The 18,783-nt window shown below is 67.5% G+C and overlaps 2 protein-coding genes across 5 annotated transcripts in view; one reads left to right on the top strand and one right to left on the bottom strand.

Moving 5' to 3' along the window:
- Positions 1–1,422: 1,422 nt before the first annotated feature.
- Positions 1,423–6,748, bottom strand: SOHLH1 (spermatogenesis and oogenesis specific basic helix-loop-helix 1). Its single transcript, XM_069472178.1, has 8 exons — positions 6,684–6,748; positions 6,329–6,460; positions 5,668–5,839; positions 4,937–5,058; positions 4,069–4,166; positions 2,774–2,981; positions 2,243–2,313; positions 1,423–1,640 (listed from the first exon to the last, which is right to left on the bottom strand). The coding sequence occupies exons 1-8, from the start codon at positions 6,746–6,748 to the stop codon at positions 1,423–1,425; spliced, it is 1,086 nt and encodes a 361-aa protein (XP_069328279.1).
- A 2,532-nt stretch (positions 6,749–9,280) lies between these two features.
- Positions 9,281–18,783, top strand: part of KCNT1 (potassium sodium-activated channel subfamily T member 1) — a 64,088-nt gene continuing 54,585 nt past the window's right edge. For 2 of the 4 annotated variants that reach the window (XM_069477111.1, XM_069477109.1), the window contains exon 1: positions 17,391–17,485. In XM_069477111.1, the coding sequence (XP_069333212.1) occupies positions 17,391–17,485 (95 nt within the window). Of the gene's footprint in view, positions 9,391–17,341; positions 17,486–18,783 lie in introns of those variants that run through there. The other 2 variants (XM_069477106.1, XM_069477107.1) reach the window with 2 other exon arrangements.

Genomic DNA, 18,783 nt, shown 5'->3' with positions numbered 1-18,783 from the left:
GGCCGGGGGTCAGAGGTCAGCCCTTTGCTCGGCCCCACCACCCACGCTCTCCAAACTCTCCAGGAATTCCGCCAAGAACGCCCCACCGTGCCCCTGCTGCGCGGCCCCTCCCGCCGCCTCGCCTGGGCCCCGTGTCCCCCGAGTGGGGTCTCTGCTCCTCCACGCTCTTCCCCTGGGCTGTGGTCCCTCCTTGCTCAATAAACGGTTTTCCGTCGCAAGATGACTCTGTGTCCTCCCTGAGCTCGCCGGGGCCGGGCCCTCCCTGCGCCGGGGCAGGAGATGCGTCTCAGCGGCCAGGCCCGAGTCCGCTGGGAAGCTGGGCTGGGGGAGTGGGCTCCGCAGGCAGAGGGGCAGGTGGGTGCGGGAGTGGACACAGGCCACCGCGGGCCACAGTTGGGCTGCCCGTCCCTGTGTGATGTGATGCACCCCAAACCCCTCACACCTCCTGGGCTGAGCCGGGCACCGTGCCAGCTCCGGGCCGAGGGCTCCAAGCACCCGGCTGAAGCCCCTGCCCCGCACCCTCTGGGCTGAGTGGACTCCACTGCCCACGGCCTCAGTGTGAGACAACGCTCACTCCACGGAGCCTCCACGCCGAAGTGCCGTCCTCCCCCGGCAGGGGCTCCGCAGCCTTGTTCTGAAGTGACTCCCAGGAATGGATGGAATGTTCCAGCTTGCGGGGGTGGGCTGCTCACAGGCACAAGGCTGCAGCCTAGTGGGGCTGCGCCCACATGGGGACTGTGTCCTCTCTATGGGGGACAGAGACTGCTCTGGCCCCTGACACACTGACCTGGAGGACCTGAGCTCATGTCTCCAGGAGGGGAGGGTGAGCCTGTTAGCCCCGGGCGGAGACCGTGCCCACCTCTGCGCGGCTGAGGCAGGTGGGCAGCTGGCAGGGTCAGCCCCCCAGGCCTTGGGGGCAGGGGTGGTCCAGACACTGGGGCCAGGTGGCCTCTGCTCAGGGTCCCAGGGAGCGCAGCAGAAGCCAGCCCTTCCCTGGGGCACCAGGCTGGAGGAGGACACGTGGTCCTGAAACCACCCCACGCAGTGCAAGGCCCAGCCACGCTGCTCCGCGGGACGTGCAGAAGGAAGAGCCGCCTGGGCGGGGCGGTCCAAGCCTCTGAGGGCAGCAGGGCAGGGGATCGGGCTCCCACGGCGCTGGCAGCCCCCAGAGCAGGCCCAGGCAGCAGCCTGCGCTCCACGCTCCACGGAGGCGGTGCGATCTGCCTGTGAATCGGATTAATTACACAAGAGCCACACAAACTTTGCTTCCTCCGGAAAAACGCTTTTCCTTTTTAATAATCCACCTCCGCCAGTCCCGGCCTGCCAGCCTCTCTCAAATTAGAGCGCAGCTGCACCCACTGGAAATACACAGGCGCACAGGCCGCTCCAAAACGCTCCCGCCCACTCCCGTGCCCCCGGGCCCTAGCAGGCAAAGAAGTCAGGGAAGATGCTGTCCTCCTCGTCCCGCAGGGCCAGGCCCGAGCAGCTGAAGTCCGAGCCCCACGGCTCCAGGGAGCCATCCTGGAGCTCCTGGCAGCCCGGCTCGGGGTCCTCCAGGAGGCCCGGCTCTGCCCCGTCCGGCGGGCTGCTCCTGGCCGCGGCCCAGGTGGAGGCCCCGCTTCCTCTGCCCTCCAGGGACCCTGGAAGCAGGCAAGCACGTCAGAGGGGGCTCCAGGGCGCTGGGGCAGGTAGGTGGGACCAGGGAGAACCAAGCTCCGACCTCTGCCTGTCTGCCCTGCCCATTCCGGAGGCTCTGCACACCTGTGAGAGGGGGACACGCACTCCGCCTCGTCCCCCCGGCACAGAGCCGGTGACCAGGAGGGCAGATCACACCTGGCAGCCCTGCTCCAGGCCCAGGACACCCGCAGGGTCAGAACCAGGAAGGTGCCCCCAACACTAAAACCCGGGGAAGACGGATTCTGGACACTTCACACAACCAGATGCCTTTGCAGCCAAGGCGGGCTGGCCCGGGTCTCGCCAGCAGAAGGACACGGGGTCCCACACGCCACCAGCCCCACGAGTTGCACACACACGCACGCATCACATACACATGCACACTCATGCAGGCCCAGGCTCACGCACACCTGCTCACACGTGACCTGCCCCTCCCGCCAGTCATCCTGACAACCAGGCACCACGGAGGAAACAGGGGTTCAGACGCAGACTCCGGGACCTGGTCCCCTGCAGCCCAATGTCAGGTGCTGGTGCGAGAAGAGGTGGCCCCAGACGCAGCCCCACTCACCTGGCCACCAGTCAGGACTGGCAGTCAGCAGGAAGGACGTCTTGTCCTCGCCGTCGGATCCCGACACATACCTGAGGGTGAGAAGACCCCCAAGCAGGCTCAGGCCCTTGAAGGCAGACACTCGGGCCCCTAGTCCTGAAAGGCGGCTTCTCAGTCAACGGGTCCCAGGCAGTGCCCACCCGCCCGGCGGGAGAAGCCGCTGCCCGTCCTGCCCAGGCTGCCGGCACCGCCTGCCTCTCTCCAGCCTTGGCCCCCCTTCCCCTGCCCACGCCCAGCTGGCTGCTGGGCAAACACAACTCGTCTCACCACCAGCCAAAACAAGACCATCACGAAGACAAAAGCGTTTTCAGAAACAACACGGAGCACGTGGCGGCCCGGCCTGGCCGAGACCCCAGCCCACCTCCTGCAGACGCCCCTTCTCACCCGGTGCTGGGGGGCCGAGGCAGAGAGAAGGCGTGACAGCACACACGCACACACGCACACACACACACACACATGCACACGCACACACACACACACCCGGGTACCCACCTGGCATCCGGTGCAGGCACCAGGGCCTCCTCGGCCGGCCCTGCTGGAGGGGAGGCAGCCCTGGCCAGGTGCCCAGAATGACCCAGCCAGCCGGGGGCCTCTTCGCTCATCACGGGGGACGTCAGCTGCCGTGGGCAGCAAGGCCAGGGTGAGGGTGGCCGTGGGACCTCAGCCAGGCCTGCAGGTGGGGGCGCCAGGCTGGAGGGCTCTGTGAGCGTCAAAGCGGGTCAGCGCTGCCTGCCCAGCCCCACAGGCTACCCTGAAGACCCCACAGTGCCCAAGCCCAGTCCCCTCATGCCAACCAAGTGCCCGTCCAGTCACCTGCGCCCGCAGGGGACGTGTGGAGGGGAGCTCAGAGTGGGCAGCAGACAGGCACCCAGGGAGAGGGTGACCCCCCAGAGGTAAGGTGCCCAGCACCTGCAGTCAGGGGGCTTCCCGGAGAAGGTGCCAACTCCTCAGGTCAACTGTGTGGGGCTCAGACCTGGGGACCCTCCTGGTGCTGCTTCCCTAACCCAGGCTCTGCCCTCCGACCTGCTCCCTGCCCCCAACCTCTGCACCCCCGTGCCCTGGAGACCCCAGGGCTGGCACCAGCCCCATCATGGTGGGCACATGGGCCACCGAAGAGGGACCTGAACCTGGCTGTGGGCACCGCGGAACCAGAGGCCCCGCCCCGCCGGGAGGGAACAGCGGGGCAGCTGCAGGCCCGAGACTCCCCCAGGTACGGGCAGAGCAGACGGGGCACTCTGGGAAAGACGGATCTGAAACCAGCCAGGACGCAGGAAGCAAGTCCACCAGGGCCGCTGGCTGCTGGAGGGAGCCGCACACAGGAGCGGCGGCAGGGTGACCAGGACGGGGCCAAGTCCCCTGCGTTCTCACACTTCCAGAGAAGCCCAGGGGGCCCTGCCTCCAGGGAGCAGAGGCAGCCAGGGCGTAGCCCGCCGGGACCCCACTCCCGGAGCAGAGCGAGGCCCCGGGGGTGGGCAGGATGCAGGGGACAGACCAAAGGCAGACCCGCCAGGGACATCAGGCATCCCAGCCTACCTCCTTGCCACCTTCCCTCCTGTAAGCCTGTCACGTCCGCCCCCTCCCAAACACAGGTCCTTTACAGGAAAACCAAGTTCAGCCCGAGGTCCCTGCAAGGTCAGCCCCGACAGGCAGGTTTTTCACAAACACGAGACTGACTTGAACCTGTTTAGACCCTGCTGTTCTCAGGGTCAGAACGAGGTCTGGCCCGGGCCGGCCGGGCCCCCCAGGCCAAGGACACCACACCCAGCTGTGCTCAAACGGGCACCTACCAGGGATCGGGAGCGGCACGCCCAGCGCCTCGGACGACCCTGCCGGAGCCTTGCTCTCAGCCACACCCAGGGCTGCACAGCGCGGGGGGTCCCCCTGCCTGAACAGACACAGGGCAGGGACTCTGAGCCCCACAGGCTGGACAGAGGCCTGACCCCAAACCCAAGCATGTTCTAAAAGCATGCATGCTCTTTACAGAACACGCTGACGGGGACCCTGGGGCTGCCCCCATCTTCCCAGCCCAGGGGCACAGAGCCCCCACCGTGCCAGGACATCTGAGAAACCACCGCGCCTCCACCCCGGGCCAGCTCAGCCCACCAGCTTCCGCACAGAGGCTCTCTGCCCATGCCCGCCAAACCCCGCCCTGCCCCCCAACTCCAGAAGGTTCCACAGCTAATTAGCTGCTGGCCCCAGTCCCCACGGGGTAAAACAGGCATGTTTAACAAAAGAGGCAGACAGTCCTCCAGCCCAGTCACCTGTCATTCTGAAAAGGACCAAACCGTCTTGACTTCAGGAAACTCCATTCCGGAAGCCCAGGCAGGATGGGGGTCTCACCCGGGGATGGGCACAGCCCCTCTCAACCACCCCACAGGAGAGAGAACCAGGCACCTCCCGCCCCCAGGCCAGGCCAGTCCTTCACGCCCGCCAACCGAGCTGGCCATGCTGGACCCACTCACACGGCCACCACACGCCCAACCCTCCTGGGCCCGCAGGGTGCTGGCACCACCACCGGGCCCGTGGCAAGTTACCGGCTGTGGAGACCCAGCCGGGCCTCCACGCCTCCCCCACTCTAGGACATGCTGGGGGTCGCGCATCTGCCACCCCTGGGGGTCCCAGGGCCCTGCAGGATGTACCACAGGGGACACTAACAGAGTCACGACGGACGCTCCTGTCCCCGGGCCTGCCGTGCCTGCCGGGACCTGACACGACAGGGCCAGCTGCAAGATGTTCTTCTGCAATGAGTGCCATGTCTCCTTGGAAGGAGCAAAAACCTGGAATTCAAACAGACATGTGAAACGGTGACAAAGTGGCCACTGTCAACCGGGAATCCCACGGGAAAGGCAGGCTGTGGCCAGACCCCAGACCCAGAAATTCAGCACAGGCTCGGTCCCCTGCTGAGGATGGGGGCAGGGTGACAGCCAAAGCTGAAAACACCAGAGGGCTGGCTCCCTCTTCCAGGGGGCAGGCCACGCCCACCCGGGGGCCTTTGGGCAAAGGCTGGGACCCCAGGAAAGTGAAGACAGCCCCGCTGCCCAGGCCAGCCCTCAGCACCGGCACCTGCCTGCTCCGCCAGACCCACGCGGGACGGGGAGAGGGGACAGAAGCCTCTCTCAGGGGCCAGGTGCAGGGAGATAATCTGCGTAGTGTTCAGCAGAGGGACCATGGGGACCCCGACTCTCCCCAAAGCCGGCATCAAGCTTTGGGGCCAGTGACTGAGGGCTGTGAGGAGGGAGGCAGGGCCCAGCCCCGCCCAGCAGAGGAACAGCGGCAGGTGGAGTCTGAACCAATCCGAGCCAGCCCTGGCCGCGGAGGTGGTGGCAGGGGTCACGCTGCCTCCAGGGCGGTATGTCCCATCACCGGCTACTCTACAGAGGACTGACCAGGTCTGTCCGCTCACAACTCTCGGCGTGCTGCTCCCGGCCAGGCACCAGCGTGCGTGCGAGCCGGATGAACTGCACAGCCATCTCCAACACCGAGGCCATGTCCTCCCGCCGGCCATGGAACCGCGGCAGCAGGGCCCGCAGGCGCTCACAGCTCATGGAGATCCGCTTCCTGCTCCCGGGCAAATGACAAATATCGTGAGCACCCGGGGCCTCCGTCAGGAGAAAGGCCGGCGGCAGCGCTGGAACCCGCCACCGAGCCACCCTGGGGCTTCAGAGGCAGAGGGACAGGAGGCAACGCCAGGCAACTCTCCAACTGGCCTGCGCCCTCTGACCTCATCAGGCACAGAGCGGGCCTGACCCCGGCCACAGGCCGTCTAGATGTTTGCAGCCGCCCCCCCAGGCCCAGACCACCTCTGCTTTGTGATGTTGGGAAGAAAGGGGGGGATCGCAGGCACAGTCAGGGATCCAGAGGGTCCCAAATGCACAACTTCGGAAACCGAGAGCTTTAGGCCAAAACAGCTATATGGCGGCCACGTGGTGGTTCTTGCTTAGGTGGGGGACACACCTCACAGGCTGTCCCAGTACCCACTCCTGGTCAGGACCACAAGCTAACCCCCACCCCCTTAAAAGCCTCCGACCCCTGGGGCCCGCCACTCACCGGCGCTCCCTCTCGCTCAGCACGTTCCGCGGGAGGCGGGGGCTGGGACCCTCGGCCACCGGAGGGGCTGTGGCAGGGCCCGAGCCCCGGGCGGGGTCCTCGCCGCAGGACAGGGCTTCCGAGGAAGAGGCGCTGCCGAGAATAAGGGCGCCGGGCTGAAAACCGGGGAACGCCAGGAGCCTGGGAGCGGGTGCGGGCGTCCCTGCGGGCCCGAGGTGAGGCCTGGGTCTCCCGGGTATGCGCTGACTCCGGCGCCCCGTCCCGCCAGGGCTGGGGTGGGGGGGGCCTCTGCCTAGGTGGGCCGCGCGGGGAAGACCCTCGGACCGACGCTCGCTGCCCCCACCCAGTTCCTCACCTGCATCCCCCCGAGATGAGGACTCGGGGGACCCCAGCGTCTGGCTCAGGGTCCTGGGACGCCATGCGCGCGTGGCTGCCGAGGGAGCAAGATGCCCAGACACCCCCAGCTGCTCTCGCCTGCTCCCCGCTGGCGGCTCTGCTTCCCACCCAATCAGCCCCGGCCCCGCCCACGCTGAGCCCGCCCCCACACGTGCGCCGGCCCCGCCCACGCCCCACGTGGCTGGCAGCCCCCAGGTTCCTCCCCCAGAGAAGTTGCCAGAAGTGGGGGAGGTGCACCACCTCCAAGCTCCAGGTGGGCACTGTCCGCGCCCTGCCCTTTCCGGTCCCCGTGCTCCTACCCAGGCGCGGGGTCTGCCCAGCTGCCGCCCTCCGGTCCCCTGAGTGAAGTGGGGACGCGGGCCCCGCCCGGAGGACCTCCCCACCTGGCCTGGGAACTGTGTGGCCGGGATTCCTCTTCCCCAAATCTCGTTCTCGTGCGCCGCGCTCCGCCTAAGTGCAGGGCCACCACCCGCGCTACTGGGTCGCCGGCACCCTTCTGGTCCTGGCACCCGGGGGCCGCCTGACCCAAGTTCCCGTGCCCTGCGCCTGTGCCCGTCCCGCCTCTGGCAGGTTGGGACAGGTTAGGTCCAAATGTGCAGTGGTCCGTGCAGTGCGTGCCAGCCGGCTGGTCTCTGTTCACCTCCCGGCTGAACATGGCTTGCAGAAGTCACTGGATAAACTTCTGTGAGACGAATGACGGAGGGAAGGGGCAGGTGGAGACGTCCTCTCCCAAGGAGGTGGCTCCTAGGGGAAGCTGAGGGCCAGGAGGAGAGCAGCGTGAGAAAGGGGTGGTGCTGAGACTTTGCATCCTACTGGGGATGATGCCCCGGCTCCTGCTGGGGCCAGGTGCCGGAGGACGTCCCGTGGAGGGGGACAGCTCCATTCCTGAGAGGAGCAGCAAGAGGGAGTCTGCCCAGCGTGCCCGTCTCCAGCGGGGGAGGCGGGGCCCAGAGGTGGGTGGAAGGAGCAGGGCAGCGCCCAGGCTGAGGGGCGGGTGACTCGAGGTGTCTGCTCCCCACTGCTCAGCCCAGGCCGGCTGAGGTCAGATGTTGGGGAGGATCTCACAGGAGGGGCCGTGCGTGGAGGCCTGGGGGTGTCGCTGGGATGAGGGAGGGGTGGGCAGGAAGTGGGGGCCTGGCGGTCTCCCTTCCCTGCTCCTGGCTGGGGAGGGGAGGGGTGGGCCCGTGTGCTGGGCTCGGCCCTGTGGCGGAGTACGGCCAAGTTTTGGTTTCTCTAAAGCCCTCCAAAACGTTACCAAGCGTGTGAGACTCTCTCCTGCTGACAACGCCTGTAATTACCGCCAATCTGTCACAGGTGCGGGCGGGCACGTTCCACACGGCCGTCTCTCAGCCCCGGGCAGGAGGGGCCAGGCGGAAAGGCCAGAGTCCTGCCCCGGGCCATGCGATCCGGACCTGTGGGGGAAAAGCCCCCAAGATGCAGGACTGCCCGTGAGCTGGGCGGGGGCACAGGCTGCACCTCTTCTGGGGACGTGAGAGTGTCCTAGACCTCTGCCATGTCCCCCCACCAAAAACATCTGTCTCCACTCTGCCGGATGCAAACAGGCAAGTGACCTCAGGAGAGACGGCGGTGGGGGTGGGGGGCAAGCGCTCTGAAGTACACACCTCGCGCCCTCCAGACTCGGCTCATAACAATCTCAGCCCCCACTGGGAGGCTGGGTGGGGACCCGAGGCCCTGAGAGGTCTCTGTGTCTCTCTCTCTCCCTCTCTCCCCTGCGGCCCTGGGTTACAGACCAGCAAAGCACCGGGGTCAGAACTCTCGGCTCTCTGGGGCTGAGGCCATCTGAGCCAGGTGACGCGTGGCCCCAGCAGTGCGCACGTGTGTGGGACAGGGGGCTGCGGCCAGACCTCTGCTTCCCGCTGGCCTTCCCTTGGGGCGGTGGGTGGGCTGCGGCACCTGGGGTCGGGGTCTCTGCTCTCTACCTGTTTGAAGGTGCTGTGTGTGCCGGGTGGGCGAGGGTGCACCAGGTGGGCGGGGGCACACCGCAGTCACCCCCAGGCCCAGCCCAGCGGGCTCCTGCACGGGTGGTGCCCACAGACAGCCCGGCACGGGCACCTGCCCAGGGGTCTCGAAGTTGGTTTGTGCGTGAGTGACCCTGTCCTGACCGTGTGCTGGGCAGGGGCGAGGGGCGGCCAGAGTGGGGTCGCCCGGCCCCCCGGAGCTGGTGCTCTTGCTGCAGCATTGAAACTGGAAGGGCCCCGAGCCCCCGTGCACCCACCCCCCGCGGAGCCCTCCTGGGGCGCGTGGTCGGGAGGTGCACTTGGGCGTTTCTGGCCATTAACCGGTCCCCGCTTGTGTTTCGGGGTCTCCAGGGCTCTGAATGCCATGCTGGGGGCAGGTTCCGGGTGACGATGCACGTGGGTCCTCGACACCTGTCCGGTCCCCGCCTGGGCCAGAGCCGCCGCAGGTCCCGGCGTGGCCGGCAGGGGGCGCGTGGGGACAGACGCCCGAGCCCGACCTTGGAACAGAAGACGTGGTGTGCGGGGCGAGCCCCGGACGGCTCCGGGGACCTGGGGCTCCGTCCGAGCTGCCGCCCGCATGCCGCTCCCCGACGGGGCTCGCAGCCCGGGGGGCGTCTACCAGGGGGCGCGTGGCGGCAGCTGCACCAGCCGGAACTTCGAGTTCGACGCTGGCCCTTGGGCCCCCAGGTACAGCCTGCTGCGCCCTCCCCCATGCCGAGACCCTGCTCTGGGCCAGCGCCACCCCTAGAGCCCCACACCCACCCACCCCCAAGGACCTTCGGGCACCCTCCCAGCCGTGTGGGGCTCAGGGCACCCCTGGGGTGGGGCTCTGCTTGCTGGGGGTGCCGCGTCCACGGGTCTGTGTCCTGGGCGGGCAGCAGCCATCCTCGGGGACTCTGAGCGTCTGTGGGGCAGGAGAGGTGGCGGGGAAGCCGGGCCCTGCCCGCAGGTGGCTGGAGGGGCACCCTGCCCCACCCCCGCCTGGGGGAGAGTCTCTCTCGTCCCTCCTGAGTGGGGTGGGCCCAGGTGGGGCCCTGGGGCCGGGGTCCCCCACGCAGTAGGGCTTTCAGGGCAACTCTTCCCGGGGGGACGCCTGACTGGGAAGTGGGGGGTGAGTGGGCTGTCAGGTGTGGCCAGGGGTCCTGGGCTTGCGTCCCTCTGACGGTTCTCCCATCCCTGGGAGGGGTCAGCTGAGAAGGGCCTCCAGGTGGCCGGAGCCAGCAGCTCCGCGCGGTGACCGGCGGTGACGGCTGGAGGGAGTGGATGGGCACGTGCCCGGCCAGAGCCCTGGGTTCAAGGCCGGCTGCTGCTGCCCGTTTCCTCTGTGGGACTCAGTTTCCCTGCGTGTAGAATGAGGAGGTGGGTCATTTAGGGTCCCGATCTTTAAGGGCCGTTTCTGCTGCGGGGACCAGACTCGAGGCAGGTTTCCGACTGCAGCGCCAGGGGGCAGGCTGGTACCTGCAGGGTCCTGGCGGGGCACAGCTGGGGCGAGGCGCAGGTGCTGAGAGTGAGCCGTCACCTGTGGCGTCTTTGGAAGTGGGGCTGCTCTGAGGGGTCACCAGGTGATGTTTGTCTGCCTGCCGGGCACAGAGCGCGTGGCCCCAGGAGGGCTCTCGGGTTCCTGTCCTCACCCTGGTGGCCCGGCCATCTCCGTCCACATTCTGGTGTCGCTGCACCCCGGGCCGTGCGGTGCCCGGCTGGTCTTGACCACCTGCCCCAGGCACGGTGGGAGGGCCGTGTCCTCAGGGTCTGGGTGTCAGCCCCAGGCCTGGTGGGCTCAGTCCCACCAGGCCCCCGTGTCTCCCACCTGGCGCCGCCCGCCCAGGGTCTCCCACCTGGTCTCCCCGCTGGTCTGAGCTGGCCTCTGTCCCTGCAGAGATTTACTGTCACGCTGCAGGTAGAGCAGCTGCCAGGGCTTGGGGGGGGAGTCAGCAGGATGGGTGAGGACCCCCCAGGAGGGCCCAGGCTGGGTGGGGGCCCCGGGGAAGGTGAGGGTAGGTGAAGCACCCTCCCCAGAATATCAAGCTTGGGGAGGCAGCAGGATCTGGCCTGGGCTGGGGGGGAAGCTGAGCTTCAGGGAGGCCAAGGCTGGAGGCCAGGGAGGTGGGGCCTGGGCAGGTGGGGCCTGGGCAGGTGGGCTTTGACAGGCAGAAGGAAGCGCGTCTCAGGCAGAGCCGCCAGTGGGTGGGGGGAGAGGGCCCGTCAGGCAGCAGCGGTGAGAACCCGGAGCCTCGGTGGCTGGCTCCACTTCCTCCAGGCCCAGGCGTGTCTGTGCTGTAGGTGCTGGGGTGCAATGCTGGGACCCCACCCCGCAATGTCTGCCCCAGTCCACACCCACAGCCCCTCCTAGTGGTGCTCCAGGGTCACCAGAGAGGAGCTCTCGTCCCAGGGGTCTTCACCTGCCCCCACCCCCCCAGCCAGCTCCTTAGAGCCCTGCCGGCTCCTTCCCGGCCTGGCCGTTCTGCCCTGGAGGTGGCACCTGGCAGCCCCAGAGCCGGCCAGTGCCGGCCTCCTGCCTGGTGCACTTCCTGGCAGAGCCCCGGCGCCTCCTGGGATGGCCAGTTCCCAGCAGTCCTGCTCCCCAGGTGGGCCTGGGATGGAGGCACAGGGACCGGGGCCTGCAGGCAGCAAGAGTAGCCCAGGCCCCATGGGAGAGGTTGAAGGGCCACCGTACAGCCCGGTCCTAGCTGGCAGAGGGGACCCGGGGGTGGCCAGGCAGCAGCTCAGGACAGGGGTCAGAAGGGCTCCGGTGAGTTTGGGGAAAGGCAAGTGGGGCTTGGCGTGCGGGCTGGGTGCCGGTGGGTTGACGGGCGTGTTTCAGGGGTGCGCTGGGAACCAGCTGAGGTCACCACATGCTCCCCAAACCGCCCCCTGGCAGGACGGAGGCAGGGTGGGGCCCTGGGAAGGCCCTTCTCAGGGGGCGCCTTCAGCTGCTCCTAGACCCGGGGCAGGAGGGGCAGGTGGCAGAGGAGGTGGCCTTGTGTGGGGGGCTCTTAAAAGTGGAGTTTCAGGTCGGAGCAGTCTCGCGTCACGAAGGCTTTTGCCACCATGCCCAGCGGCCCTGGCAGCAGTGCCCACCCTTCCGGCCCCCCCCGCAGCTGCAGCCTCTGACCCCGGCGCAGGAAGCCGCAGCTCCCACCAGGGCTCTGGGCCCACCCCAGCCCATACGGGGGCTTTCTGCAAATTGCGTGTTCTGGTCTTTTTTATTATCGTGTGACAGGCATGTCCCCAAACCCACCATTAGCCTGCGAAGGCCGCTCCCGGCCCTGCGTGTCCCCAGCTCGCTCCCATCTCAGGCTGGGCTGGGAGCCACAATTGCCCGTGGCACTGGCCCCCCCAACCTCGGGGCAGGCCCGTCCCCGTGGCCTCTGTCCACACCGTGGGTCTTCCTCTCCCCCCGGGTCGGCTGGTGCACAGTGTGGTGCTCTGAGCGGCAGTGTGGACGGCATTCCGGGCAGTTTCCACTCACTGATGGGCCCCGAGCTTCCACGTCGGACCTTGGTGTGTCCCGGGAGACGGTGGTGAGCAGCTGCCGTGGACGTGGACGTGAAGCCCTTCCCCCGGGAGGTCACCCGGGACAGCTGCCCCCTGGCCGCTTGGGCAGCTTGAGCAGCTCTGGATTTTTAATTAACGTGCAGAGGAAGCGCTTAGTTGTTCTGTCGTGGTCAGCAAAGGGGCCTGTGCGCCTCTCCACTTGCCGGGCACCAAGCCCAGCGCTTGCCTGTGCCCGCCAGAGACGCCGCAGTGCCTGCCGCGGGCTGTGCTGGGTAGGAACGTCCAAGCACACGCAGGCAGGCACATGCGCCCGTGCGCACCACACACGCACACGCACACGCACAGTCACGGAGACACAAAGACACACACACCCCCACATAAACATACACAGCCACCCACATACAGACACAGACACATGCTCATATGTACACATGCACACGTGCACACACATCTGTGTGTACGCTCACATGTTCACACTCACGTGCTTCCTTACGCAGAGGGAGCTGGCTGCGGGATGGCCAGGTTGAGCAGCACAATCTTAACTCTTAAAAGCAGAGTTTGCAGTGGGGGGGGGGTTTGGGGAGAACACAGCCTGGGCAACATAGCAAGACCCCATCCCTACAAAAAAGTAGAAAAATTAGCCACCAGCACTAAAAACGGTGGTGCACACCTGTAGTCCCAGCTACTGGGGAGGCTGAGGCGGGAGGACGGCTGGAGCCCAGGAACTGGAGGCTGCGGGGAGCTGTGATGACGCCACTGCACTCCAGCCGGGCAACAGGGCGAGACTGTAAAATTAAAATAACATTTTTCTTGGGGCTTCATACGCAGAGCCTGAGGAGCCAGTCCCCTGCCTCTCTGTGAGGCCCCCCAAGTGCCAGAAATGGGGACCAGGGGCCCTAGCTCTTGCCTGGCGAAGCTGGAGCTCGGGGAGGAGCCTTCCGCCCTTAGTTGTCCGTTGTCAATAACGCAGGTGAGGCGTGGTGCGCGCTCTGCACGGTAGTGTGGATGAGATGCTGCCCTGGGCCTGCGGTCCCCGGCGCGTGGGGACGGTCTCTGCACATCGCCCGCATGCTGGGTGCCCAGAGAAACCCACCTCTCGTCTGGGGTTCTTGGGAAGAGGTTGTGTTTGGGTTTCATGGGGATCCCGCTAAGGGCGTTTTGCACTGGCAGCAACGCACCCGCCCTCGCCCCTCACCCCCCACCCCCGGCTCCCGCGGGCTGCGGGAACACGTGTGTGGGAGCACCTTGGCGGTCGCTGTTGGGCTGCGGGGACACGTGTGTGGGAGCACCGTGGCGGTCGCTGTTGGTCGTTCCCGAATCGGCCACCCGTCAGGCTCCGTGCGGGGTTTGCCTCTGCAGGTGAAACTCGGGCCAGGCCTCCCTGGGCGCAGAAGGGAGCTGTCCCCAGGAGGGGTTCCAGGTTGGGAGCTGCTGTGATGTCACAGGACACCGCTCCCCGAGGCCCATGGGTGCCAGCCGGGCGGGTCGTCCTTTCTCGGTTAGTTTATTCAGCTTTTCCGTCCTTTGAGCTGTGAGTTGCCGTGTCTGGTCGCTTTTCTTTCTGACGCGGACTGGTAGGAATTCTTGCTGCGTCCTGACTGTCGTCCCGTTGATATGTCCTTTCCTTCTGTCGATGACGGTTTTTGTTACGCAGCGGTTTTGCCGAGACGTAGAAGCGTCTGTACGTCGGTTCCTCTCTGCCTCTGGCCTTGGCGTGTTAAACGAGAGGCCTCTCGGCCCCACGCGTTCCGGTGTGTTCTCCCGGTCTTGGCCGTGCTTGGGGCTGCAGCGTGGAGTCCAAGGTCACTCTGCCCCCAGAGGGCTGCCCTGTGCCGCGGCCCCTGGGAGCACAGGCCTGGAGCCAGGACCCTGGGTTCAAGCACTGGCCCCGCCCAGGCAGGGGGACGGGTGACAGAGGTAAAGAGGGAACAGGGTCAGGCAAGTTATGTAAGTTCTCGCTGCCTCGATTTCCCCATCAGCAAAACAGGGAGAACGTTGTCCCACCGCACAGGGACGCCGTGACCACGCAGGTCAGGGTGGGGAGCTGCTTTCTTCCCGCGCCCCCGGCCTGGGCTCCAGCGTGAGCCGGGGTCGGCCGCTGTCGTGTTCCGAGGCCGCTGGGCTGCCTCACGCCACATCCCGGCACCAGCCGCTGTGGTGTGAATCGGCGCCGGCAGCCGCGGAGACAGGGGCTTCCCTGCTGTCCTCCCTGCGGCCACCGAGGCTGTTGTCGGCAGGCACGGGAGACAGAAGGGAGCTTTTAGTCGATCTGCCAAATTCTGAGAAGACAGCCCTGCGCCCGGGGTGGGGGGGTTCGCTCTGCCCGTCTGCTCGGAGAACGGCTGCTGGGACCCCGGGAATCGGGCCTCTGTCACCTGGCGGCGCCTTCCGGTCCCTCTGCGGGACGTCGTAGGAGGGTCCGGCGGGTCTGCGGCCAGGTGGAGCCGCAGATCCTGGTTTGCTCCTTTCTCAGTTGGTTCGTCTCAGGTTTTGCAGGTGAGCGGCTGTGCCGGCTCCAGACACCACCCTGTTCTTCCCCCTCCTGTTCCTGCCCCCCCATGGCGCTGTGCAGGCCGGGCTCCCGTTGAGGCTGTCCCCGTGTGAGCGGGACTGCCTCGTGCCTGCGGTGGGAGAAGCGTGTCTTTGGCCACTTTTCATCCATTCGGTCCTAGCGGGGACTGGTCCGCACCCAGGTGCCTCCGCCGTCCTCCCCTGGCGCTGGGATGGGATGCGCTGGCCCTGGGGGTGGTTCTCGGGGTGCATCGGGGACTCAGCTGACCCGGGGTCTCCCTCGGACGGGGCTGGAGGGCCAGGGCGCTGACTGCCGCAGCAGCAAGCGGCTGACGTGGATGTCCCCATACACGTGCCAGCTGTGGACCCCTTTGCCGTCCGCCTCTCCGGTGGGTTCCACAGCCTGAGCCCCCGTTAGCGGCCTCCTGCTCGCCCACAGAGGCACCGGGGAGCCCCCATCCCGGGACCCGGTGCTTCCTCCAGTTGCAGCCTTTGTCCACGAGCGCACGGCCTCCGCGCTGCACCTCACGCTCGCTGCCTGCTGCGTCTTTGCAGCCACCCTGCAGGATGGATGCCTTCAGATGAGGAAACTCGGGCTCAGAGAGGTCAAGTGACTTGCCCCGGGCCGCCCAGCCAGGACTGATGGGCCAGAATGGTGGGCTCTCGGTGGGACCCTCAGCCGCTCCCTGGGCCTGGAGCGTGTGTGCTGTGGGTCCCACAGAGTCCGCGAGAGGAGCAGGGGCCATGCCACACACAGCCACTGGGCTGCCTGGCCTGGCGGTGGGGGCTGCTCTGTGCTGTTAGCTCTGCCGTGGCGCCAGGGAGCTTGAGTCCCACAGGGTGAAACCCACCCCTTGTCCCAGGGGTGGCAGAAGGCTGGGAGGGGGATGCCTTCCTTAAGCCACCAAAGCGGGAATTTTTGTGGCAGCGGGCGATTGTTTGGCACAGCCGTCTCACAGAAGACGAGATCACAGGCATGGGCTTGGGGATCTCGGATGTCCTCCTGGGGCCCCAGTGTCCTGGCAGCTGTGCCAGGGTCATGTCCTCAGCCCACCTGCACCAGCTTCTGTGGGGACCGGACCCCCCCGGCCCACACGCCCAGGAGGTCTCGCTGACGCAGGCCTTCCTGCTCTGGAGCAGCTGCTCTGGCCTGTCCTCCCTGGAGTGGGCACCTTTCCCGGGGACCCTGCGGCCCCTGGCCCTTGGCCAGCCCCATAGTCGAGTTTCTTCAAGGCTCCGGTCCTGCTGGGGGACGGGCGGGCTGCCAGGAGGCTGTGGGGCGCCTGCTCACGACCACGTGCTCACTCGCATGGCCCGGCCTGTATCACCCTCCCCAGGCCACCTCTGGGGCGCAGAGGGCGGGCCTGGGTCCTTCTGCACTTCCTTCCCTGCCCGTGTGTCCCTGCGGCCAACAGAGCACCCCCAGCCTGTCCATGGGCTCCGTGAGTCTGGGCCTCGAGGCCGGGAGGGAAAACCTGGAGCTCAGCAACCGGGGTGGAGGCAGCTGCGCCTGGGAGCCGCCGTCTCTTGGGGTTTTGTTTAGAAAAAGGGCTTTCATTAGGAAAGGGCCAAACGAGAAAACACGGCCGACCCTGGTCACAGGGTCCCACCTCCGTGAGCCTCCCTGCGGCCCAGCCAGCGTGGGACTGGGAGAAAACATGCGCTGCGCTGATGCAATTAGGAAAATGTTATTTTTCAAACGCTGCCAGGTCCTTGAGGTTGAACCTGTGACCCGAGAAACACGGAGCAGGGTGTTGGGCTGGCGCCGGCCACCTGCGGCTGCAGCCTGGGACGGTCCCCGGGCGTTTCTGGGCCACTGGAGGATGGGTGGGGGGCGTGGGATGGGCACTCGGTGGGGGCTCAGGAACGTGCCCGCCCTTCCCGATGGGTGGGGAGAGAGGAGGTTTCACAGCCCACCCGCTGGGCAGCTGGGCTCGCTTGGCAGACCCCTGCCCGCCCCAGGCCAAGCCAGGCCCCTCCGTCCTCCCTCTGCCCCCCTGCCAGCCTGGGCGCGTCCCGCCCTCCCTGGCACAGCGAAGCTCGCAGAGATGAGGACGTGGGGACAGGCAAGGTGCAGGAGCCCTGGGCCCCACAGCGCTGCAGACCACCAGGGACACCCCTTTACCTGCTCTGCCCCACCCCCCTCTGCCATTGCAGCTCTGTGGGACTCAGGGGACCCCCACCGGTGACACTGGCAGGCAGCTTGGGACCCAGCGGTCCTGACCCCTGGGTTCTGGGGGTGCTGCCAACAGGGGCCTCTTGAGCCTCCTGGTCGCTCACCCCACCCCTCTGCGCTGAGGGTCTGAGCGGGGTGTGCGTGGCCACAGTGGGTGGCCTGGGGGACGGCTGTGCAGCCCTGGCGAGGGTGGTGGGGACGGGGCAGCAGCAGGGAGCAGGGTCTGCGCTGGCCGTGGGGGGGGAGTCCAAGGAAGGGGGTGGGACCAGGGCCGGCTGCGTCCTCAGTGGCCGGGGCAGCTCCCGCCCCTACCTCCCCTGCCCCCGCCGGGCTCTGAGAGGGAGCCCCGCCCCCGCTCCTGCCCAGTCCGCGGCTGCGGCCGCAGCCGCAGGTGCCGCCAGGCCGCCCGCAGGTCGGTCGCGTGGCCGCGGGCTGAGGGCAGGCGTGTGCCCGCAGGCGGCCCTGCGCCGGGGACTGCGAGCGCCCGGACACCGCCCGCCTCAGGATGAACGACCTGGACTCGGAGGTGCTGCCGTTGCCGCCGCGGTACCGCTTCCGGGACCTGCTGCTGGGCGACCAGTCCTTCCAGAGCGACGACAGGTAGGGACAGCCAGGCGGAGCGCTGGGGTCGGCGCTGTCCGCGGTGCTGAAGGCCGCGCCGCGCTCGCTCCGGGGCGCAGAAGTTTGGAGGGGGCGGGGGCAGGGGAGCACCTCCCGGGAGGGCGCCTGGAGGGCGGCGCGACGTGCTTGGTGCTGGGGAGTGTCCCCGAGACCGGCCTGGGGGGCTGCCCTGCCCAGTCTGTCCCCAGCCCCCCGTCCCGCAGCTTTGCCGGCGGAAGCCTGGCCAGGGCTGGTGTCCTCCGGACGGAGCCTGCAGTGGCCTGTCAGTCATTCACTGGGGGACAGTGTCCTTCAAGATCACGCCTGGCCGTTTGTGCAGAGTGACAGTGTCCCGTCCCCTCCAGTTCTCTCGGGCGGAGTAAAGCAAAATGAGCCTGCGTCTCTCTGTAGAGGACGGCAGGACGCCCCGTGGGCGTCGCTCGTGTGCGAGGGGCTGGCAGGAGGCTGGAGGAGACGCCGCTGTCTCTGCCTTTCCCGGCGCAGCTGTGTCGGGTGAACACCCAGCTCTCCGCCCGCCAGCCCGGGAGCCCGGGGGAGGGCGCGCTGGCAGGCTGGGAAGGGGAGTGCGCCGAGACGTGGCCGGAGCCTGCGGGGGTGGGGGCGGGGGCGGAGGGGGGTCGGGTCAGGGCGCTCTCCTGCCAGTGCGGGCGTCCCCAAACCCGCCTGCAGACCTGCGGTTCCCGACAGTGCGATTGTTCAGGTTGGCACATGGTGGGCGACGGGCTGAAAGTCGCCGGGGCGCACGGAGCGTTCAGCGTAACCCACAGCTGGAACTGCGGCCGAAAAGAGTCGTGTCGTGAAAGGACCTGTGCAGGTGAGGCGCCGTGAACACGTGTGGAAAGTGATCTCAAAGCCACGCTGCCGGCGGCAGGGGCGCACCCCGTCGAGCCTCCAGACCCTCGGAGCCGGCGCGGAGACTGGACCCGCAGTCCTCACCCACTCGGGGTCCAGGAGCAGGGTCCTGCAGGGGCTTTAAACCCGATGGGCTTCCGCCCCGGTGACCAAGTGCTAGAGCAATGGATGGGCCTGGCCAGGAGCAGAGTCCAGTTTACGTCCCTGCCTGGGCGCAGGGGAGGCAGCCCGGCCCCCGTGGCGGGGGCTCTTGCACCCTGCTGGGACCCCCTGGCAGGACTGGGGGCTTCCCTGGGCCGAACCCGTGGACTCGACATCCTTCCAAGTCAACGGCAGCCGCTCGGCTGCTGAGCTGAGGTGCGGTTAATTCTGGAAAGCAGCCGTGGGAGATCTTCCGATGCCGGGCAGGAAGCGGCGTCTGTCTC

This window comes from Eulemur rufifrons, chromosome 7, assembly GCF_041146395.1.
Source record: "Eulemur rufifrons isolate Redbay chromosome 7, OSU_ERuf_1, whole genome shotgun sequence".
NCBI lineage: Eukaryota > Metazoa > Chordata > Mammalia > Primates > Lemuridae > Eulemur > Eulemur rufifrons.
The sequence above is the reverse complement of the archived record's forward strand: the minus strand, read 5'-3'. Positions and strand labels throughout refer to the sequence as shown.

Coding starts and splice junctions, on each gene's coding strand:
- SOHLH1 (XM_069472178.1), bottom strand. CDS start 6,748: ATGGCGTCCCAGGACCCTGAGCCAGACGCTGGGGTCCCCCGAGTCCTC. Junction 5,059..5,667: donor GTTGTGAGCGGACAGACCTG/GTCAGTCCTCTG, acceptor TTTGAATTCCAG/GTTTTTGCTCCTTCCAAGGA. Junction 2,982..4,068: donor CGTGCCGCTCCCGATCCCTG/GTAGGTGCCCGT, acceptor TGACGCTCACAG/AGCCCTCCAGCCTGGCGCCC.